General features: G+C 39.1%; 1 protein-coding gene and 1 long non-coding RNA gene across 5 annotated transcripts in view; one reads left to right on the top strand and one right to left on the bottom strand.

Moving 5' to 3' along the window:
- LOC124086184 (uncharacterized) overlaps positions 1 to 19,971 on the bottom strand; it is a 29,553-nt gene extending 9,582 nt beyond the window's left edge. For 2 of the 4 annotated variants that reach the window (XR_006849724.2, XR_009225861.1), the window contains exons 1-2: positions 19,599 to 19,971; positions 14,135 to 14,326 (exon numbers count right to left, since the gene is read on the bottom strand). This is a non-coding gene — a long non-coding RNA (uncharacterized LOC124086184). Of the gene's footprint in view, positions 1 to 10,194; positions 14,327 to 19,598 lie in introns of those variants that run through there. The other 2 variants (XR_006849722.2, XR_009225860.1) reach the window with 2 other exon arrangements.
- Positions 1 to 24,719, top strand: part of Akr1d1 (aldo-keto reductase family 1 member D1) — a 73,193-nt gene that overhangs the window by 8,267 nt on the left and 40,207 nt on the right. Inside the window, exons 2-3 of the mRNA XM_046434206.2 lie at positions 17,395 to 17,529; positions 23,800 to 23,967. Coding sequence (XP_046290162.1) covers positions 17,434 to 17,529; positions 23,800 to 23,967 — 264 coding nt within the window. The 5' untranslated portion in view covers positions 17,395 to 17,433. The remainder of the gene's footprint in view (positions 1 to 17,394; positions 17,530 to 23,799; positions 23,968 to 24,719) is intronic.

The following is a 24,719-nucleotide window of genomic DNA, read 5'->3' on the forward strand; positions in this document are numbered from 1 at the left end:
AAATGTGTTCCACAGTGGGTAAGGTCAACCTTAGCTTAAAGCATAGCAGGGTTGCTCGTAATTCTATGTATTTAGTGTTGGAATATTTATACTGTCAAACTCTCATGTATTTCTGCTGTAGTTTGGCTAGTAGTGCATCCTGGCATGTGAACAAAGTTAGGCCTAGGGCCAGCTGTGTTATGCCTGGTGTGACCCTGTAAGGTGCCACGTCCCTATTCCTGATTGTATGTATAGGTTTGGTTGTGTGACTATGGTAGGAGGATTCTGTGTTTCCAGTCTAACTCTGTAGTGACTGCATGTGATAGGTTTTTAACAACATTTTCCTGGTATCATGGGATCTTTGTCTGCCCTTGCCAAGCAGCATTGGTCTGATTGATTCATCATAGGGTCAACTCCAGTGCAGAAGAACGGGAAACCTGGGACTCCTGCTTGCGAAGTGGTAAGCACACCTGGTTCCATAGATCCTTGCTGATGTTGGAAGTCTATGTGTGTGTTCTTCTGGTGGATGAAATTTAGGATAGATAATGGTAATTAGAAGTCAGTTTTTCATGTTGTTTGTTGCGTATGTTGTGTTGTCAGTGCTAGTGTTGTGGTTACCTTATTATTCTTATCCCCATCATCCTCATAAGCATCATGGTCAGTTCTGTCCTACGTGAGTCCCTTGTGGTACCAGAACTCATAGAATAAATTTATTAGCCCTTTATAGGAATGTGTAGTGAGATTCATGCATGTAGTGCTTATTGGATTTTACACAGGACTCTGTGTGGGATTGACGTGCATGTGTGTATGTGTGTTTTGTATGTCTTGTGTCCTAGTGCCATTTTATATAAATTTATGTGAGATTTGTATACTACTTATTCTCCTTATATTTGTCCAATGAGAGGACTATGATTGTGTTATATTGTTAAAGTTATATTGATGTATGGACAAAATTCAGGCTCATTCCATCCACACGTGTCCTCTATGCATTCTGATAAATCATGATGTCATGCATAGGCAAATTCCTTCCATCCCTTTGCTGTCTGAATGGCTTGGAAGAATGGCTTAAAGCACTATTTTATATCTATGTTATAAGAACAAAAAGATCTGGTGGTGACAAAGACTTCTCTCTTTCAAGATTTTCCATGATATAGTTCTTTCACTTCCATGTATAGCCATGTCATCAGCAAGGATGTATAAAGGTATATGCTTTGCAAGCCCTGAGATAGTAGGGGGACGGTCTCATCCTTGATTGTGGGCTCCCTGTGTGGTTTAAGTATCTTAAGTGTATTTCTTTCTTCTATAATATTAGTAAGGTTATTAAGTATGTTTTTTAGTCTCCGATAACAAGACAAGACAATACTTAGTGCTATTTACATAACATGAAATAGCAAGGCAAACATGAGACCATCAGCATTAAGTTAAGATCATCTGAACAGTTAAATTCATCCTCCAAGTCTGCACATATTGGATGCCCAAATCAAGAGATCATAGGCAATTCACTCAAATGTAAGTTTCCATTCTGTCCTTCACAAAGACTGACCTGTGTCAGTTTAGAAATATATTCAATCAAGTAAATGAGGAGCCAGGATAACTCTGGCAAGTCATAAACTTCAGAGGTTTCTGCTAAACCTTGAATATTGCTACAGGCTGCCATCAACTCAAGAAGTCTTGGTATATTCCAGTTACCAAATGCTGGTGTGATATCTAACACTGGTGCTACCAACAGTGCCCTTCAGTTGTGGGATATGAGTCGTCTCATCCACCAGAGTTGTTTTTGTTTGAAGATTTATTAAGGTGAGAGGAGAATAGATCAATCAGGATGCATGGAGGTGATGCTGGTTGTGGTGGACCTCCACAATTGGTCTAATAAGACATCACATCTCACCAATAGTTTCTGTGACACAAAGGTCCAGTTGGTACGTTTGCTGCAGTGATGTTTATGGATGCTGCAAGTGGGTGCCTATGCATGTGGAGGTAGAGAGTATGCTGGTGGTAGGTGCTGAGGTTAGACAGTGCCTGGGCACAATACCTCCTTTGTAGACAAAATAAGTAATAGGATGTGGTAGCTATAGTGGCACAGATAATTCAAAGTTGAACAATGATGATGATAAGTGTAAGAGGCTGATGGCTCTGTTTTGTTTTGTCTGAGCTTGGATATTACTGCTCAGACATAAATGCCTGTTATAATCGTATTCCGAGTTTAAATTTTGCATTCTTCATATCCCTGTATTGACCTTTATATCTCATGCCAGCTTACCTTCTCCTTCCTACCAGTCTGAATGCCCATGTGTACTTTGAGTGCACCTACAGTTAATATCTCTTTTTGCATGTGAATCTTTCTTAATTGCCCATTTTCTCCTTCTCCTTTTATTTCAATGTTTGTCACATTGGGTATTTCCCATGTGTCTTCCTCTCCTTTTCTCAGAGTTATAGATGGGAGTGAATATTGGTAGTTATTATCTCCACCCTTCACTAATTTCAATTTTGATAATTTATCCTCTGCCCTTGAACTTCATGCTAGTGTATCTACTTGGTTATTGTATTTAGTTGTGTCCGAATCACCCTTCTAATGTACTGATTTATGTGTTGTCATCCTGATGCTAAGCTTTGGTGAGGCTTCATGTAATTATTTCCAATATTGACATGACCATAGGTCTTTGTATTTATTTTAAAAATTGTTTGTGTCCATTTGTGTGACCACAGGGCTATCCCATTTGCAACTTCCCATGAATCTGTAAATATATAAATCCTGGATTGTCTGATGGTGAGTACCACCACTATGAGTTCTGCATGTTGTATATAGACATTGAAATACCTTGCTCCACAAGGACCACGTTGTCCTGGATTCTGAGGGTGCTGCTTTCTGTTTCATTTTCCCTTGGGCCAAGGAGGCTGGGCCATCTGTAATTCAGGCATTATGGAGGTTATTTGACCAGGTGGGACACTCTATCCTATATTAGCATGGATTTGTCCTGCCCTTGGAATGAATTCTGGTGAGTTGATCTCCATCTTATGTATCTTCTCTGTGAGGAGCCTAGGCTGGCTGTTTCCAAAGTAATAATCAATTTGGATCATTTTGGATACCTGCCAACTCTTTGGGACTAAACAATCATACGTCTGATTGTAATAGGTCTCCCACCAGTCAGAGGCTCATGTGAAATCCTGTGAGTTTCTTGTGATTTCATACATAGGATTTAATATAATGTTTAGACAAGGTTTATGCTCTCTCCAGTAACCAAATAGTCCTGTCAGCCTCTGTGCTTCTTGTGTAAATGTAGATGTCCCTATTTCCATAGTTTTTGTCTGTCACTGTTGATGATATTTGTCCACCATATGATGACCATATAACTCCTAAAAACTCACATGTGGTATCAGGTCTTATTGTCTTTTCTTCATTTATTGTCTACTCCCTGTTTCTAAGTTCATTTATTGTTTCTTTTCTGCTTCTAGTTTTTTCTTACTATGATTTATCATTTTTATATTTTTTATACAGAATAAAATCAATGAGTCATAATTAGCTTGATGAACTTTGGAGGATAGTATGGAATGAGCCATTCAAATAGCCTGTGGGAGTCTCATAAATAGATATTGTTTGCCTTCCCATATAAAAGTGGTCTATTCTTGGGCTGGGGTTGTGGCACAGTGGTAGAGCACTTGTCTCATATGTGTGAGGCACTGGGTTCCATCCTTAGCACCACATAAAAATAAATAAAGATATTGTGTCCATCTACAACTAAACCATTTTTTTTTAAAAAAGTGGTCTATTCCTGGCTTTCTTTATCTATAGGTAATGCAAAGAACATATCTGACATGTCAATGGTCATATAGAATTTTCCATTATATTGTGTCATTTTATGGATGGCTTCTTCTACATGTGGTAAAGCACCTGAGTTGTTTGAGAGATACCTTGTTTAGGTATCTATAATTACTATTAATCTGTATGACCCCTTAGGTTTCAGAACTGGCCATATTGGACTATTAAAGTTCTTACACTTATCACATACTATTGTATTTTACTTGATTAATTCCATTATTTTTCTGTAATTTCTAGATGTCTACTCTTTAATGGGCATTGTTTTAGACATGCTGTCACCAGGGTGGGGGTAAGTGTGATGGGTGTTATCTACATATTTGCTAGTCTGCATTTCATAATTTTTATGTGTTTTCTTGGCCACCAATTTTTATATATTATGTATACATCCATGCCCCAGATGTTTTTTTTCTTTAAGTGAGAAATGCATGTTTACTTCTATTGGTTTACTATTAGAGCATAAAATTTTTGTTCTGGATGGGCTGGCTCAGGTTATTTTGCCACCCAATCTTTCTTTTTCTGTGAGACTATTACATTTGTTAATTAGTTTCTTTAATGAGGTTATCTGTGATCCTGTGTCTATTAAGAAAGTGTCTTTCTATACTTTCCTAAATTTTTATTATCCCCAAGTCCTATGAACATATTTTTATCCTGAAGCTTTTCTTATTTTTTTAAAAGAATCACTGTGTGCCTCTTATTCATTTTTTATATGTTTCTTTATTAGTTTCTTGGAAGAAATAAATTCCTTCTCTGAAAGTTGTTTCTAAGTTGTGGGTTATATTCCTGGAATGGTGATGGTGTTGAGTCGTTTCTAGGTCTGTTATAGTTATGTTTGTCTGTTGTGATATGTTGTATGTCTTATAAGTATTTGGTTTATTGAATCTTCTGGTGTTGAATGTGAAAAAAAAAATTGGGGGTGGGGGGCTTGTGATGGTCTGATTTGAAAGTAATTTGGACACAAATGTTATCCTGTATAACCCAGATAGCCCTAATGGCAATTTGAATGTCTGTAACTGGTCATGCCTGTTCTGGAAGCCTGCTAATGCACATGAATGAGAATTTCAGATGTTCTGGTGTATCTATTAGGAATACCTTCTTTATCACATTTGTTGCTGATACTTCAAATGGTGTTGCATATGTCTTTGTCTGTTTTTTATTTTTTATCATTGCTAAGATTATTAATTTTCTGGTATTTTTAAGTGCTTGATCTAGAAGTGTTCATTCAAAATTACCCCCAAATTTTGTGGGGTCCCAGTGAGGGTTTATTGTTCTTCACCTTTTTGCTATCCAGTCCCATAATGACTGGACTTTGGGCAGTTACTTGTGAGCCATAGTACCTCATCATTTAGATATGTATTTTCTGATAAGGAGTAATAAGCTCATTTTAGAGCTGCTTAAGGCTGTTATATATGCATTACTGTCAAGGCATGCTGGGTTCATTGTGTCTGATCAGCAAAGAATTGAACAGAACACAAAAATAGCAAGCAAGAAGCAGGTTTATTCAAAAGCAACAGGGATAGAGAGATAGACTTCTCTGAAGAGAAGGGGCCCCAGAGCTGCTAATCTGGTGGGAGACTTTTGGCCTGTTCTTTTCATGATCCCTGGAATTTCCTCCTTTCCTTATCTCCTCCCTGTTCATGCTCTTCACACCATTATTGATGAGTGCCTTCTCTGTCCTTGCCTCTGTTTTAGTTTCTCTATTGGATCCCCCCTGCCCGGCCTAGGAGCGCAAGTATGGAAGTGTCTGGCTGATCGGGTGTCCCGCTTGTGTCCACAAGCACTGTCATCAGGAAGTTGACCTCATCACAAGACCTTCTCCCTGCTCCTTTGTTCTCCCTCTTCCTCTGACCTCCTCACTCAACGTCTTGCCCTGGATGCCTGAGCCCTTCTCCGTCTCCCTCATCTGCTCTTGCATGCCACTGGTGTATAAGCCAATCAGCATCTGCATAAAGACTACATTTTTGCAATCCTGTCCTGGTGTATTCCCTATCTTTTACTATGTTTTGAGGCTTTCTTTTTCCTGGTTATAATCTATAACTGTTTTTCTACTTATAATTGATCATGTTGCATCAATCCTTCCCCAAGGATCCAGGATTCTGAGGGCAGGTCATGTGGTCCCAGGAGGTTGTCTGTTATGGTATCTGTTGTTCTATTATCTGCATATATGTAATACCTGAATACTTTAAATTCCCATTGTTCACCCTTATGTCCATTTTGATAAGACTAAACAAAACAAACAACCCCCCCCCCCAAATACTGCAGGTACCTCTTCTATTGGTGTTCTCTATATTAATAGGTTTACATTTTTAGGATTCTTTAAATCTAATTTTATATCTTTTGAGGCTGCTATTGAAAACTTTCTTTTAACATCCTTCTCTGTTGGGTACCATAGATCCCTGGAGGCAAGCTCCATTTTAGGGCATTTCCTTTTTACTGTATCCTTTCTCTCTCATCCCAGAGGTAACATGTTTCTTAGCTAATTTTCTTGCCCACTCAAATAATCTCTTAATAGAGTATAACTCTATAGTCCACCTAACAGATAAATAATCACAGATGTGTAATATTAGGTTTGCTTTTCTTTCTGCTTTGTATTTTTTTGTTGTTGTTGTTGCTGACCAGTTTCTCATGAGATGAAACCCTGCAATTTAGACAATCTGCCTTTCCACCTCTCCAAAATTAATCTCTGGATCTGCAGAGATCAGGGAAGTGCCCTCCTTATAGTGACTGAGCTAGGTTTCACCCCAAATGGCTTGTAACATGATGTGTCTTTGAATTGCAAAGTGAGCTTTTAGTCTCTGTTCACAAGTCTTTGGTATGGGTGGAAAATTTTATCTATATTGCCAAATGACATAATTTATCTGAAAAAAATTGTGTTCTTCCAATTATTTTGCCAATGATTTGTTTACTTATTGGGTTCTTTCTTTAACAAATGGAATCCTGCCAGCTACACCAATTGTCATGAGGGTGCTATGTCATTAACATAGACCAAACAAAAATTTTGAGCCTTTCTACAATATCATAATTTATAGAATAACAATAAATTCACAAGGATACCCCACTTTCATCAGGGGCAGTTCACTGAATACTTATGGGTCACCTAGTAGTCATAAGCTGTGCAATCACAGGTTCTTTTATTCCAATCTTAATTTCTAATATGTATAACACTCAAGTCACAGATCACACTTCACACAGTTAGAGCTGCTTAAGGCTGTAATATCTGTATTACTGTCTAGGCATACTGGGTTCATAACAGAAAGGCTATGAAAGGGTTAAAGTGACTAGAGGTTCAGAAGGGGTTCAGAAGGCTGAAGGAGAGCAAAGGCAGAGAGCAGATATGAATGCAGAGTCACTGTAGGTGGTCAGATAAGATTAGGAGCAACCTGAAGAATTTATATTATTCAGGGCACAGAACTTCAAAGCACAGAAACTTATTGTGGGACAAGTTTCTGGATGAGGGACAAAAGGACATCAACAAAGGGCAGTTCCACGTGTCAGCTTGAGATATTAAAGTGGGACTCCTGGGGTCTTCACTTTGCTAAAGCCCTATTTTTGCTGAGGCCATTTACCTGGGCAAGGTTCCTTTGAGTGACCAGGTGATGGGTCAGGGTGCCTCTCCTTTTATGAGTCTGCAGTGAGGGTGTTGTATGATATGGTGGTCTGGTGTTTTTGATAAGCTTGTGGGCCTGGTTTTAGCAATATGAGTGATACACCCATGCATTCATGTGCTTCTGATTAATTGGATGAGTTCACAGGTGGTCATTCTTATTAGCACGATTAATTTATTTATCAGTCTGTGCCTTATGGTGGTGCCAGGCAGATGGTTGTTGTTTATTTACATAAACAAGATGGGGAGTCACTCCACCTCAGCACTGCAACTCAAAATGGAGTCACTTAGGGCAAGCTATTGTTTTACAAAGGTTTAGGCACAGCCTGAAAACTGCTTTACTTCGAATTGAATCATGGAGTAACAGAGCAGAGCACAGTCTGCACCCCCCACATCCCTCCTTCCTTTCTTCTTTCCTTTCTTTCTTTTTTTTAAGGGCAGGAGTAAAATAACTATTTTTATTTAGTCACTTATTTATTTGTTCTTAAGCAACAAGTAACAATTATGTCTATTTATGGTATTTAGCAGATACTCATGTACCTATCTTTCCAAGTGGCACATTTTCACAGGGACAATTTGGGATTACAGTGGCCACTTCTAGAAAACTTTGATATGAATAAGATTGTTCATTTGAGATGCTCCTTGGAACATCTTTTTAAATTCCATCTTGCTGAAAGCCTGCTAGAAGCAAAGCGAAATTCCAACTGTCCAATGGTGTGCTTTCTTTTTTAGTGTAAGGAGGCTTCCAGACACAATTCACACTCTAAAATGACCTCTCTCAAGGACCCTTTAAGACCACTGAAAACTTTTAGAATTTAAAACAGATTCTCATGACTCCATCTGGATCCTGCTTTCCTTCTTGTTTGTATGATTCCTTTCCTTTTCCAGATTTCAATTGGTATGTACGATTCAAACCCGGATCATATTCAGATCTTTAGACCATTTAAAAAGACTTTTCAATCCCCAGGGTGAAAAGAAAAAGCTATGTTGAAAAACTAAGAATTGTACTGGCAATTGTCTTAGATGACAGCTTTCTAATATTAAACATGTTCAGTATACATTTGAATTTATAAAGAATAGAGGTTTATTTAGCTGACAGTTCTTCAGGGCCAGGAGTCTAATAGTATGACACTGTATTTGCTTGGCATCTGGTGAGGTCCTACCTGGTGTTTCCTAAGGTAAAGAGGTCATCTCAAGGCGAAACACACCCAAACAGATTTTGGTAAGACCCAGAAGATAATAAACTTGGTTTAAAAAATAGAATTGACATAATCCTGAAAAGGATTGGCAACTTAATTTTTAAAGAGAAATTTAAAAAATTTAAACAAAGACATCTGTCAATATTTTAAATACAGGGATTATGGGAAAATTAATAACCCCATCCTCACTAAAGGGGGATAAAATTTATAATATGTGTTGTCTTTTTAAATTCCATCTTGCTAAAAGCTTGGAGTTCAAAAGAAAAAAATAGGAGGTGGGTATAATTGTGAGTTAAACTAAAATAAATGCATAACATCATTCCAAAGCCACTTTACATATACTCTTATTCTGTAGTCATTATAAGAAATAACAGCAAATTAAAACTATGTTTATTGATAAAAATTCTATGTCTTTGTGTTATTAATATATTGTTCAGGAATTGTATTAAAGTTTACTGATGAACTCAAGTTTTTTCTAAGGTCTCAAAGCTGATTAAAGGTCAATCACAGTTTTATGTAACATGTTAAGCATTTATGCTTTGTAGCAGTATGACAATTTCACAATATTAAGCCCTTTTAAAAGACATCTTCTAGATATCTTTAGATTTAAAAAGTTGAATACAAAGAAATTTTGGCAGAACTTGAGTCTTTCAAATTTGGTTATTAAAACAGAGGTTCATAAAATATTTTTAATGGTCCCTGTGGTACTCTTGACAAATAGAAAAATCTTAAGACAAATTGAGTGAACTGAAAATATTGATTTAGAGACAATGTAGTATCTTCCCCCAGATTTTACCATTTAAAAATTTTATTAGCAAAATATTTTAGTTTCTACAAGACTGAAGTTTAATTTATTAAGATTTAAACTTTCTAAATTTCTTATGTTTGTCAAGTAAACATAAGATGATCAAACATAAAAATTGTATTCAGTGAATTGAAATTGCCATAGCAGATGTCTTTTAAAAGGGCTTAATATTGTGTAACTGTCATACTGCTACAAAGCATAAATGCTTAATGTGTTACCTAAAACTGAGATTTCCAGATCCTTCCTAGCTTTGAGACCTTAGATAAATATTGAGTTCATCAGTAAATTTTAATAGAATGCCTGAACAACATATTAGTAACAAAAAGACACAGAACTTTTGTCAGTAAACATAGTTCTAATTTGCTGTTATTTCTTAGAATGACTACAGAATAAGAGTATATATAAAGTGGCTTTGGAATGATATTATGTGTTTATTTTTTGCCAATTTTTACTTGAGATAATAATGTAAAATGTGTGTTTACTGAAAAAAAAAAGAGTTTTCTGTTCCTTAGTTTTCTTTTGTATTTGAAGAAAACAGAATTGGTTATTTTGTGAAATATAGTAGCCAATGTAAATGGTTGAGTAGCCTAGGTACAATAGATAGAGAAAAACACAGAGACAGAATGAAATATATGATTTATGTACTTATCAAGGAAATTGTTGCAGATTATTGAGGTGGTAAATTCAGTATGATAAACATTTATTTCATATGCTTATAAAATTATGTTAAGAGTAATGTCAAAACTTTTATATTTATCATTTTTGTAGATTTATGTATCTTTATAAGTCTAAATACTTACATGCAAAGGAGAATTAGTAAAGTCTTTATTACTAATTGTTATATCAATGGTGAAATAAAAGAAGAAAAATTCCAATTTGGATTTTTTCTTTTTATGTCACAAGATAACTTTTTTGATAGGTGTGGTGGTAGAATCCTGTAATATCATCTACTTCGGAGGCTGAGGCAGGAGGATTGAAAGTTTAAGGCAACTTAGCAAGACCCTGTCTCAAAATAAAAAATAAAAATTAAAAAGGGCTGGGCACAAATCCTTCCCTCAGTTTTATACGCTAATAATGAATATTAATCTTGACTCTTGGCATCTCTTCCATTGAATCAGAGTTGCTTTCTCATAGTTTATGTTAGAAAGATGTTCAATAAACTAAAGCAAACCAAAATTTTAAAAAAGAGGTTGGGGGTGTAGCTCAGTGGTAGAACACCCCTGGGTTCAATCCCTAGTACCACCAAAATAATAAAATAAATAATAATAACAACTTTTCAAGATAGATTTTCTTTGGCCTTGATATTTCTCTTACATTATGAATTCCAGCTATCAACCTTAGGGAAAAAAAAAAAAAAACAGACTTTGCCTCCACATCAGAAAGTACTATGTACAACTATAATGCACCAGTAAAATATATAAAAAAAATCATATGACATAAAAGAAGTCTTTATTACTATTTCTCTTAAGTAACTGGCTGATGAATTACTTTTAAGCAAAGAAAATACCTTATCTGGGTAGCCTACAAATCTAATGGGAAAAATTTAAAAGTACTTATGATTTCATAAACCCTGCCAACTAGTCATTAACACACAAACTTCTTAGTGTGTGAGGGGTACTGGTTTTATCCCCATCACCACAAATAGAAACAAACAAAAAAATTCCTGCCAACTAAACCTGGTTCATAAGCAATGGGAACTACCCTATTGTCTGTTTGCAGAGTCATTATATCTATAGGAACTGGTTCACTTCATTCAGAATACACGTCTTCCCTTAGGGCCCAGTGATTGGTTCACTCCTTCTAAGATAAGCAATATTTGTATTCTCCATGCCCCACTGGAGAACTATTTCTTATATGGACACTGCCACCTGAAGCCCATTAAAGCAGTTTAAATTCATTCCTGGGGACTTTTATGGATGATCACATGGCCCTGAGTTTCTTCTTAGCTAACCAAAGGGAGTTTATGATACAATAAGATCCACTTGCATTTTTAAAAAATATTTTTAGTTTTAGATGGACACAATACCTTTATTTTATTTATTTATTTTTATAAGGTGCTGAGGATCAAACCCAGTGCCCCACGCATGCTGGGCAAGCGCTCTACCAGGAGCCCCAATCCCAGCTCCAGCCCCAACCCCAGCCCCTTGCACTTGCATTTTTAAAGCACACTTTTGAGACCTGGGGTTGGTGATGTAGGCCACTAAATGAATAATGTTTCTCCTATCTAATAATTTTTCTTGAAATAAGGTAATTGCCTGTATTGCAGTAGGTCAGTGCCTCTTGTCTAGATTCTTAAGTTTTACTATGTAGCTAGTTTTCATATCGGATGATCCAATAACTCATTCTATAATAGAAAGACCAGAAGGGACTGACATTTGTCCAAGTTAGACTATTCTGGTGAGCAGAATTTTGAAGATAAAAAGACCCGGACAGCAAAGCTTATCACCCCACCCAGATAAACTCAAAGAAAAATAGCAGCCCTGATACTTATTACCTGGTAGTTGACCTAATTTCTCTGACAAGGCCATAGTGTTCTCCTGCTGAACACAAATAATTTCACAGAATATCAGTGTTAGAAGAGGATTCTTCATGATGATGGTGGAATGGGAAAAGAACCAGGTCTGCTCCATAATGACACCTGACAGAGATCCCATGCAACCATAAAAATGATCAAATATTTAGCTAACAGGAATGGCTGCTGTTTTTTATCTCTCATGACAATCTAACTATATTCTGTTTCTTCAGCCTCCTGGAATAAAATTAACATACCAATTACTGCATTGCCCTCCATTTAGAGGGTAGACACACAAAATATACCTGTGTCTTTTGACTTTTCCCCAAATCACTTAACATCAATGCAATTTCTTTAACCAGCTCTTTCCATATCCCTCTTCCTGAGATACCCCATGGTTTTTCCTGCAGAGTGCCAGAATCCCTTGCTGTGGGAAGTTGATAAAATAAACTTCATTGCTAACATGTGTGTTCCTAGTGGTCCTTGATTGGTAGCACTGACAAATAATTGATTAAGTGGTGTAAAATGCCATGTCAAATACCTGACTTAGGGTATACTCAAGAGTTCAAGTCCAAAGTCTTCTCTTAGGCTCAAGGCAATCTTGCATTGTGAGCTCCTATAAAATTAAAAGCAATCTACAAGTATCCAATATATAATGGTAGACAGTGAACATTTCCATTTAGGAAAAAAGGGGGCATAGAAAGAAGGGATAGGAACAAAGCAAAACTGAAATTCAGCTGGGCAAACAAGTCCTGTAACTTGATGTTCAGCATCTGGGGCACATGGCATGGTGATGTTCTATCCAAAGGGCTTGTGTACCTCCATCCCTATGGCCGTGTTAGCTGCAGTCCAAGTGGCCTTTCTGTTGGCTTGTCTCAGCTTGATTCCTGCAGCCTTCCTTGGCAGACATTTCATTGTAATGGCATTTCTTAATTTTGGGGTCTCCACTGCAGCTTTGGCTTCCTCCTCAAATCTCCACACATGGCCCTCTCCGGGGCTGCCTGCAGGGACTCTGACCCTGCTGCACTCTGCCTGCTTCCCAAGCCTTCCTTTGATATCTTGGTGGGAGCCTCCATGGCCTCCTAACTCCAGCATCCTGCATTCCTACAGCACCGTGTGGTTGACACCAATTTCTGCTGCCATCTTGAGCAGTAGCCAAGCTTCCAAGGACCCTGGCTGTAGCAGCCTCTAAGTGCCTGGGTGGCTGAGCACATTGAGAAAACTTCCAAGGCCCCCTTGGGCAAGAAGGATTTTTCACTGGTCTCTTCTCATGAGAATTTTCACTTTTATTCCCTGGAGCCTGAGATGGATATGGTCTTGCCAGCTCCTGAGTTGCCCTCAGGCCATCTTTCTTATTGTCTCTAAACAAAGTCTTCAGGATTTCTTTTGTGCCAGTAATGTCTTTAACAACTGCAACTTCCTTAGCCCCAGTTTTACTCCTACCTTTCAAGTCCAAGTTTTTCAAATCTTTCTGCTCTGCTTTCTGCTTCTGAATATCAAAATAAACAAATAAAAGCTGCCAGAAATATCATGCAATTTCCTGAATGCCTAGGCATTTCTTCCACCAGATTAAGAAGTCCATCACTTAATATCAGCCTCACAGAAAGTATCAGAACTTGGGTAAAATGCAGATAACTTCTCAACCAGAATATAACATGAATGGCCTCTACTTTAAATTCCAATAGAATTCTCCTTCTCTGAACCCTCTTGAGCCCTGTCCTCACTGTCCAGGGTCCTATTGGCATCCTGGTCTTCTGAGCTCCCACCATAATCGGCCATTAAACTCCACTTACAACAATCTAAAGCATTTCCAGCTTGCACTGCTACACATCTCAAAATTTCTCCAACTGATTCCAAAAACCTCCAAAAGCTTCTGAATCACATGGTCAGTTTAGTCACAGCAATGACCCCACTTCTCAGTACCAATTTCTGTTTTAGTCAGCTTTTTTGCTGCTGTGACTAAAGGACCAGACCAGAACAACTGCAGAGGAAGAAAAGGTTTATTTGGGGTTCACAGTTTCAGAGGTCTCAGTCCATGGGCAGCTGGGTCCATTTCTTGGGGCTCAAGGTGACAGAATCTCATGGTGGAAGAGTGTGATGAAGGGAAGCAGCTCACATGACAATCAGAAAGCAGACAGAGAGACTCCACTCACCAGATACAAATATATACCCCACAGCCAAACCCCCAAAGCCTCACCTCCTCCAGCCACACCCCACTTACCTTTAGTTACCTTTCAGTTAATCCTATCAGGTGATTAATTCACGGATTGGGTCAGGACTCTCATAATCTAATCATTTTTTCTCTGAATCTTCTTCCATTGTCTCACATGTGAGCTTTTGGGGGACACCACACAGAAACCACAGCATGAACTTTCACTTTTTAAGGCTTCAGCTTCCCACTGTCAACTATAATCTGAAAATATTAAATGGAAAATTATAGAAATAATATTTCACTAGACTTAAATTGCACACCATTCTAAGTAGTGTGATGAAAATTTGTGCCATGCCACTCCATCCTGCCCAAGATGTTGACCACTGTACCAACACTGTATATGCTACCCACCCTTCTATAGTTTGGAGAAGTATAAATAAGATTTAATTTCCAGGAAAATAACGTGTATATTACAGAGACTGGACTAGGATAAAAAGGTTAATTTTCATCACAAGGATGTTCCAGTAAACTAGGGGGTAGGGTGAGGATGGGGGACAGAAATGGTTTTAAAATCTGGATTCATAATGCAGCACATAGTCTTCTGCCGCAGTCTGGCTGGGCACAAATAACTGGGCTTACCAGCCACTTGTAGGTTCAAACAGGAACTACTTTATTGCCCTAACCCAATGGGAACTCTCTAGAACTCCACAGAAACTCCATGAGAACTCAAAAGTAGCGGGGGTAGCAGGAGCCGCCTTATTGCCGGACAGCAGAGGTTTACATACACAACTGAATACACAGCTTGCCTCAATTCAGCATCATCCAGTTACAGCAATCAGTCATTATCTTAATAATTATACACAACCCAACTCAATTATCATCATCTTAATGGCTCGCTGGCGTTACTTCTCAACCACTCCTTCCGGCAAAATGCCAGGTGCCATCCTGACCTGGCTGTGGCTCTCAACAGTCTTCCTACCCATTGCCCCTTGCTCCTCTTTTCCCTCCCTATAATGTCCTCCAAAGTCCCCTGTGTTAATGGCTTGCTCCTCAGCCTGGTGCTATTGGGAGATGGCGAAACTTCAAGAGTCAGAGCCTAGTGGAAAGAAGGTGGGTCATTGGGGCTGTACCCTTCAAAGGATTTTATCCTGACCCCTTGCTATCTCTCTCTTTGCTTCTTAGATGCCACATGGTAAAAAGACCTCTTTCTTAGTGTATTCCTGTAACCAAAGAAAAGCCTAAATAAGTTCTCTTACTTCACTTGCTGTTAGTTTACTTTAAAGATCACTAATTTGGAGGTGATGCACCTGAGCAATATATTATTAGTCTCCCATTAGCTTTGCTGTGTTTGAAATCTCAACTAAAGCTGCCTAATGCATTAAAACTGTTCTTCAACAAAAGCCGATTTTTGCTTTCCTTTCATATTCCTATCCTAAACTTGTAACAAAAACTAAAAAGACATGAATCATAAAACTTACTAATCACTTTTTTTTCTAAACTTATAGAACCAAGGACATGTGATGACAGATAACATCAGAATATGAATCATCTAACACAAAACACAACTTGCTATCCCTATTTTTAAACTAAAAGCAGAAGTATAGATAAGGCTTAATTTCCAGGAAAATAATGTGTTTATTACAGAGACTGGACTAGGATAAAAAGGTTGATTTTCATCACAAGGGTGTTCCAGTAAACTGGGGAGGGTGGGGTGGGGATTGGGGGCTGAAATGGTTTTCAAGCCTGGATTCATAATGCAGCACATAGTGTTCCTACCCATTGTTCCTTGCTCCTCTTTTCTCTCCCTATAAAAGCCTTTTGTATTCCTGCATTTCCAAAGATGGTCTTTGTTTTGGGGGTGATGTTTCCCTCTACCTTCTCAGGGCTAGCCCTTGAATAAACTTTATTAACTTTCTCCCAACTCTCTTCTCCCAAATAGAGGCTTTTGAATGGCAAGCAGATGGAATGGGGTCTGGTAGCACTCCCACCACAATGTATTGTGTCACCATAGACCAAAAGCAACAGGGCCAGGTGACCATGGATAAAAACCTCTAAGATTGTGAGCCAGATGGAATTAACTTTGGAAAATCGGATTTACACAGGAAATTGATACCAGAATTCAGGTGTTGTAATTACACCTGAAAATGTTGTTCAATAGCAAGAAGAGTTTGGAAAAGTTTGGGCAAGCAGGCTAGTAAAGTCTAGAATGCTGTAAACAGAAATTAATGGGTGATTTTTGGTGAGAACACAGAAGACCAGAATGTTGTTAGAAACATGGACATTAAAGGTTATGCTCATGAGAATTTAGATGTAAATAAGGACTCGATTAGAAATTGGGCTAAAGACCACTTATTTTACTCTGTGGAAAAATTTGGCTGCATTATGTCCATGTCCTGAGACTTTATTGGAGGCTATATGTAAAAGTGATGAATTAGCTTATCTACTAGAAGAAATTTCAATTATGGCCCCAAAGCACAAGAGTAATGATGCTGGATATTCAGATAGATCAAAGAGAATCTGTAAAGTACTTCCTTTAAGTGAAAAGGTAAAAGTTTATCAGATATATATATATATATATATATATATATATATATATATATGTGTGTGTGTGTGTGTGTGTGTGTGTGTGTGTGTGTGTGTGTAAACATAATTTATATAGAGCCTGGTACTATATATCTGCAGTTTCAAGGCATCTACTGGGGATCATGTAATATATCTCCTACAAATAAGGAAGGGCTACTTTATTTGAAGATGGTGATTTGTGGAGGTAATTAAATTTAGATGAGGTCATGAGAGTTAGGTCTTCATAATGGGCTTAATTCTTTATAAGAAGAGACCAGAGAGAGCTTCTCTCCCTCTCTATTCCACTCTTTCTTTCTCTCCCTGACCCCCTCCAATGTTGAAGTTTTCAGAAATATGAACGAATAAACTCCCTTATAGTTTAAGAAAATTTAAGATTGATCTCTGTTAGTTGCCAACAAAACATTTTAATGAATAGAGGCCAGATTGATTTCCTTCTTTTTTTTTCAATTTCTTTTTGTAAAAAAAAAAAGAAAAAGAAAAACAAGAAAGAAAAAAAAAGAAAAGAAAAAGAAAAAAGTAAACATAAGTTCTCAAAGTATCAGTAAGTTTGATTATCTGCATGTATTGATGAAGTTCAAAGGATAGCCATGCTTAGGAGTTCTAGGAAGACCTGGGAAAAAAAAGATAAACCCAGGTTGAGAAATAGATTTGTTCATCTCTCCTCCCTCCCCCAGCTCCTCCCCACAGCTGTCCTTTCTTTAGACCTTAGATCACCTTGTCAAATAAACTCTCCCTGTCCTATACAGAATCACTCTTAGAAAGCTGAATCCTGAGACTCTCTTTCCATGATGTACCTCAGTGCTGCAAATCACCGCATACCTCTAAGCGATGGAAACAGCATTCCCATCATTGGACTTGGGACTTTCTCAGAACCAGCATTGGTAAGTTTCTCTTTCTCTCTGTTTTTTTTTTTTAAACATTTAACTAATGAATAATTTGTAATTGATTTTGAGTCGATATCATTGATTGTCTTTATAAAGAAAGCAACTTCCAAGGACTGCTGCCCTTTGCCTAAATGGGAATCAAACCAAGGGTTACACTGTATCTGCTCATGGTTAACTAATTTAGATTAGAAAATGGTATTTTTTTCTTTCTTTACTGATATTCATCTGAATGCTAATAACTAGAGTGAGCTAAGACATATCAAATTTGTGAGTTATGATTTATGGAGTTTTTTTTTTTAAAGGTTATATTTAAGAATTTTTAGTTCAGGCTAACAAATCTTTAGTAATTACCTGCCATGCACTGAGCAATAGTCTATAGAAGCTTCAAATATGCAGAAAACACATCTCTGCTATCTAGGCATTAAACAGTCTAATGGAGGGTGCCATTTCTCCAACAACTAAACAAAGGTCAGATCTCTGTTAACAATGGAACTGTAAACAGTGTATCTGTGAAAACAGAAAAGAATGAAATTTGACCATGAGGATTGAAATGGGTTTCCTTTAAAACATGGTAAATTTCTGCTGAGAAGAACAATTCTTCATTACAGTTAACATTTACTGCCTTCTGTCCTGTTAACCATCTTTCTGACCTGTGACAAAATGCCTGAGATAATCACCTTACACAGAGGGAAGATTTATTTTGGTTCATGGTTTCAGAGATTTCAGTGTATGGTTGCTTGGCCCTGTCACTTTGGGCCTGTGCAACAGGAGAACATAACAGCTGGGTATATGTGCCAGAGCAGAGCTGCTTACCTCTTGGCAGCAGGAAGCAGAGTCAGAGAAAGAGCTTGGGCTCCCAATAGCCCCATTAAGGGCACACCCTCAATGAACTAACTTGCTCTTACTAGTCTTTCCTCTTAATGGTTCAACCTTCTCCCAACAGCTCTCCAGGCTGGTGACAAAGCCTTTAGCACATGGTCTTTGGGGAACATTTGAGATCTAAACCTTAGCATATGTGTAGAAATGCCATTGAAATCTGAATGATCATGTACGATTAAACTCTACAAGCTGAGTGTGAATTAGCTAGGCAGAGAGTCAGAGCTGAGGAAATATGGGAAGTCTGGAGATATAGGACATACGATGTGTCCAGGCAAAGCCATAGAGCTGCAACATGGAGTTAAGAATGGAGGAGACGGAAGGTGAATATGAAAAATTTGAAAAATTTTTGAAAAAGTTGAGACTGGAATATGTGCAGAAGAGTTCATGTCATTGTATAGAGCTGAGAAATCATCTAGAGCTTAGGGGCAGAGGACTAGCATCCCAGGATCTGTTTTTGAAAGATATTCCAGGTGGCAGCAAACAGAATGGAAGTCAGAGGAGTAAAACCAAACTCTCGGTGCCATGAGTAGTTCGCTCTTGTATCACAACTCCACATCCACTGTAACTGCCCACGCCCTTTGTTGTTGTTGTTGTTTTGTTTAGTTTGGGTTTTTTTTGGTAATGCAAAGGAAAATCATTCATGTAGTAGTTTTAGGTCCTTGATCTTTGCCTCTTCTTTCTTTGCCTTTGTCTCTGACCTTGTCCAAAATCTTGGCTCCAACCAACATATATACAGAGATTACCAATCCATACTTAATATTCTGTTTGCTATATCTTCTCCATACAGCTATGGATTGGCTCTATCAGAATCCCCTGGGACACTCTGAACATACAGATCCCTGGGCCTCATCCCCAATGTCCTGAATCTGGATCTCTAGGGGTAGAGATTAAAAATCTTGGGGCTGGGGATGTGGCTGACATGCGTGCGGCCCAGGTTCGATCCTCAGCACCACATACAAACAAAGATGTTGTGTCCGCCGAAAAACTAAAAAATAAAATAAAATAAAATAAAAAGAATCTTCACTTAACAAGATCCTGGGGTAATTCTGATGTACAAATGCATTTGTACTCCGTCTAACTAATGAGGTGCCACTACACAGGTCATCTCCCCTTTCCCAAGGAATACTTCTCCCAGCAAGTGGCAGTAACTCCCAGACACCGGAGGAGCCCCAAATCAGAACACATACCTTCCTTCTGTCCTCGTTAGCATTCCTCCCTTTCTCCACATTGTTCCCAAGTAACTGCTGAGTTCTTGTTGCTTTTCTCTCCTGGTTTCCCAGCGCACACCGTCGCTGCCTTGGATTGGCTTTTATTTATTTTGGGCTAGTCTTCAAGTTTCTTTCCTTTCTAATTAACCACCCAGATGGAGACCACCAGAATCTTTCTAAAACCTCAATCTAGGCGTGCCACAGGTTGGCTTAATCATTTCAGTGGCTCCCTACCAATGTTTGTTGGGGTGACTCCCACAGTCCCTGCCCCGCCAGCAGGCTGTCCCTCTCTCCCCACAGTCTGGGTTCCCAGGCTCCATTCCTGTGAGCTGCTGCCTTCTACCTGCGCTCCGGGGACTCGCTCATCTGTGTAATGCACCTGCAGCCCCTTGCTCCACACGGTGGCAGCACTCGCCGTGCTCTGTTGGAATCACCGTTTCTCTGCCGTCTTCCTCTCTAGACGGTGAATCCATGAAGAAAAGGGCCACGTTTTGTTCAGCTCTATATTTTCTAGTATAATATAGTACCCTATATTCTAGGAGAGTGCCTAGAATGTCATGTGGGTTCAGCCAACGCTTGTCCACTGATGAACCAACTTGGGAGAGCTTTATGTATATGTGTGTGTGAGTGTGGATCAGAGGGCGTGGGTATGTAAGTGGATGGCAAAATATTAGCTAAAAATTTTCTGAACTTAACCATTTGACAGGAACCCTTTTAAGGTTTGTTGTTTTGTGTTGTTTTTGTACTGGGGTTTGAACCCATGGGGCGTTTAAACACTGAACCAACCGGCTTTTTTAAAAATATTTTATTGTGAAACGGGGTCCCACTGAGTTGCTTAGGGCTTCCCATAGTTGCTGAGGCTGGCTTTAAACTTGTGATCCTCCTGTTTCAGCCTCCAGAGCAACTGGGATTACAGGCATGTGCTACTGTGCCTGGCGGCCTTTTAAGGGTTTTATATTACATATGTTTTCTAATTTAATCCTCCCCAAAGTACAAATTCTGTACCAGTTAACGCTGTTGACAGATAAGAAAATTGAGCCATGGAGATTAAATAAATGACTCCAAGTTTATAATGCTAAGGCACAGAGCTCTAATTTGAATCCATATAGTTTAAGTTCAGACCCTATGCTATGAATTCCATAGTATATTGCCTTTTATGAATATATCATATCAATAAAACAGCATGTTTGTAACTATGATCTTCTATATATATTTCTGTAAATGAAAGTGTCTAGAGTGTGTGTGTGTGTGTGAATGTGTGTGTGTGTATTCTGACATTCAGTGGGACTCAACATGTTGTGTCTACCAATAAGAATGATTAAGAACTAGAGCATGGTAGTGCACACCTCTAATCCCAGGGACTTAGGAGGCTGAGGCAGGAGGATTGTGAGTTCAAAGCCAGCCTCAGCAACTTACCAAGACCCTAAGCAACTTTGTGAGATCCTGTCTCCAAAAATAAGAAGGGCTGGGAGCATGGCTCAGTGGTTAACCACCCTGGGTTCAATCCCTGGCACCAAAAAACAAAACAAAAACAAGAACCTACTAGCTGCCTAGTAATATTAAATGCTAGGATGAAAAAATATTCAAAAGCGGTCATATGCCAGTTCCCACAGAGCAGTGTAACTTCAGACGAAAAGACATACAGCCATCAGAGAGTAGACATAAGAAGAGTGCTCTTAGAAATGAGTACCAGGCACCAGGAGACTTGGGGCAGGGGTGGGGGAGATGAGGATGTAGAGAAGGGAGCATCTCAGAGTAGACTCATGGCTTTCTGTTCTGAGCCACACACGTAACCAACTCCTTATTTTTCTGCCCCAGGGATGATGAGGCAAAGGTAGAACCTAGAACCACCTGTACCCATTTCAATCATCCTGTAATAAAAGTGCTGACTTATATTAATTTCAGAATCAGTCTCAGTTCTAGAGGTGGCGTTTGATGTCCAAATGTAGCCTTCTCCACTTGGCGTGCCTGAGATGATGCTTTTCAAAACCTTTTCATGCCAGGCCGAGGTATCTCTTGAACTGAAATTTGTCCACCGTCCATGTGTATGATCAAGTCTATCAGTGTTTGTCCTGGGATCCCATCTGTTTTGATAGGGCGTTTGGACTGTAGCAGGATGCCAGTGGAAGTGTCAGGGATGTCTTCAGAGGCACGTGGAGATGGGAGCAGAAATGGAGGCTGAAAATACAAAAGACAGTGTGGCCCCCGATCTGCCTGATTCATCCCCCACTAGAACATGTGAAGAGGGAAGCCGTGGGAAAGGAGCTTAGGTGGAGCTGGTGAAGCCAACCAGCCCAGGTTCTCCTGCCTTACAAAGACTTCTTTCTCTGAATAGGTCCAACTTCTTATTTATTTATTTATTTGTTTATTTATTTATTTATTTTCTCAGATTTATCAGCTTATGCATTATTAGAAATTACATAATTTTAAATATTAAATGGCACATACAGGCCTGTAACTGCAAACACAAAGATGGGTAGGTCCAACTTCTTGTAAGGGGTTCAGGGGATTGAAATGGAACCAGTGTTCAGTAGCACTAGCACCCTTCCTAGGTGGCGCTGGTTGAGATTCCTGTAGTCCACGGTTAGAATCTGAAGAGTGAGCCTATATCTGTGTACAAGGAGAAGTCAAGTGCAAGCCCTTGAGTACCCAGGAGGAACCTAAAACAGGAGTCCATTTTGCCCCAGAGTTGGTGGAGATGGTGGGAGCCGGTCTGAGGACCTCAGAACCCCATCTCAGGGGCTATCCTTTCAACATTTTCACTTTCTTCCTGCTGCCCATCTGTGCCCTCTCCTGCTCTCAACCCAGGGAACCTCGCCTCACCAGGGGAAGGCACAACCTTGCTTTTACACTAAGATTTCTTTCTTTCTTTCTTTCTTTTTGGTTCGGATCTACATTTAAGCTTGGAGCAGGGTGAGGGTGGATTCCCCAGCTCTGCCTGAAGAGTCCAGGGACCTGGCAGGAAGCTTACATAAGTGGTCCCAGGGAGCTAAGTCCATTTCTCAATTTTGTTCTTCTATCCCATTCTGATAGAGACATGAGTGCAAGAAGGGTTCTATTTTTTTCTTTACTATAAGCAACACACACACACATACACACACCAAAACTATCACTCAGGGGACTATTTTTGAGAATACAAAAGTTGCTGGGCACAGTGGGGCATGCCTGAGGCACAGGATCACAAATTCAAAGCCAGCCTTAGCAACTTAGTGAGGCCCTAAGCAACTCAGCGAGACCCTGTTTCAAACGTAAAAAATTTTAAAAAGGGTTGGGGTGGGGATGTGGCTCAGTGGTAAAGTGCCTCTGAGTACAATCCCAGTACCAAAAAACACAATAAGTAGAGCCTGAGATTTAGATCACACATACCCTGTACATAACAAAAGGGTCCAGTTGTCTGATTTTCAAATATTTTTCAGAGAATACTGTAAAGGAATTATTCATTTTAAAGGCAACTCATTCTGATTTTCCTAAAGCTGATATGGACTATTATTTTGAGGAACAAAAAAAAAAAAAAAAACAAAGGAAAAAAATCCAGTTAGTGTTTATTTGTTTCCCTTTTAGCATAGCGGAGATTGGAATTCTCTCCAGTTGCTATGACAACTACACACTCACACTCCCTGCCACGGAAGCCTTGGCTTTCTTAGTGTTAGAAACCAGGCGCTAAGAACTGGCCCATCATGAGCTGGGTTAGATCTGACTCCCTGAGACTCCCATTTAGCAAGCACAGTAAGCATATTGGAAGGTGCCATGGGCACATCTGTGACTGGACACAAACTAGACAAGACATGTCATTCAGATGTCCCCCTGTACTGTGGCTTCAGACTGAATGACAGGATAGTCTTATTCTTCTGATTAATTCACATTAATAAAATGAACAAAGATTTGGCTACCAAATTTTACAAAATATATGCATTTTGAAAAAAATCAAACATGACCCCAATGATCCTTCTTTCCTAAATCTATTGAGGTATCGTTGACACATAGTAAGCTGCATATATTTAAAGTACACTGCGTGCTGGAGGAGGGGAGGCTCTGTCTCCATACACGCTCTACCATTCACGCTGTCTACAACAGCGTGGAATTTAGAATTGTCATGTTAGTTGTAAAACAAGGCAATGCAAAATTTCCTGATTAATGGTGGTTTCCCTTCACCTCAACCCCAAACTGCTTGTCATTTCAGACCAAAAAGGGGGACTGTGCAGCATCAGTGAAGATTGCCATCGACATAGGGTATCGGCACTTTGATGGGGCCCACCTCTACCAAAATGAGAATGAAGTGGGAGACGCCATCAGTGAGAAGATAGCAGAAGGGAAGGTGAAGAGGGAGGATATTTTCTACTGTGGAAAGGTGAGATCTTGCATTCACCCTCCATCTCCATTTGCATTCATGGCGCCTCTTCTCTTGGCTAAAGAAAGTTGGACTTCTCAAGACCTATCTCTCCTCCTCAACTGTCAGATCTCAATCGTCCCAAGAATTTAGAGGACTGATTCCCCCTGCAGGTTAGGGAGAGGATCCTTGTTCATACATAGGCACTGATTTTAGGCAACTTTGAGAAAAGCCTGCTTTTTCTTTTGCACGTGACTATTTGTGCATCTATTGCTATTTTTTAGATTGAGATACAATTCACTGACCATAAAGTCTCTCCTTTAAATCAGGTCTTTGGTTGTACAGCCATCACCTAATTCCAGAACATTTTTTTTTTCACTCCAAGAAGAAACCCTCTGCCCATTAGCGGTCATTTCCCATTTATTCCTCCTGCCTAGTCACTAGCAACCATTGAAGTACTCTCCATCTCTATAGGCTTCATATGGTGGACACTTCTCAGAAACAGAATCACACAATCTGTGGTCTTTCGTGCCTAGTTTCTTTCAGTTAGTATAATGTTTCCAAGGTTCACGCATATGAGACTGAAAATGTGCACACCTTATAACTTAACAATTCCTCCCCAGTACATATTCCATAGAGCTTTTGTCTTATATGACTAATACCATTTGTAAGGGTGCCCACAGCCCTGCTGTTTATGATAGCCCCAACTTAGAAAGAACCCAAAGGCCCACCAAGAATACAAGAGGCAAATGAATTGGGATATATTCAAGCCC

The sequence above is a fragment of the Marmota monax genome, unplaced genomic scaffold (genome assembly GCF_021218885.2).
Source record: "Marmota monax isolate L192 unplaced genomic scaffold, Marmota_monax_Labrador192_F-V1.1 WCK01_AAM20220418_F8-fsc00122, whole genome shotgun sequence".
NCBI classification, from domain to species: Eukaryota; Metazoa; Chordata; class Mammalia; order Rodentia; family Sciuridae; genus Marmota; species Marmota monax.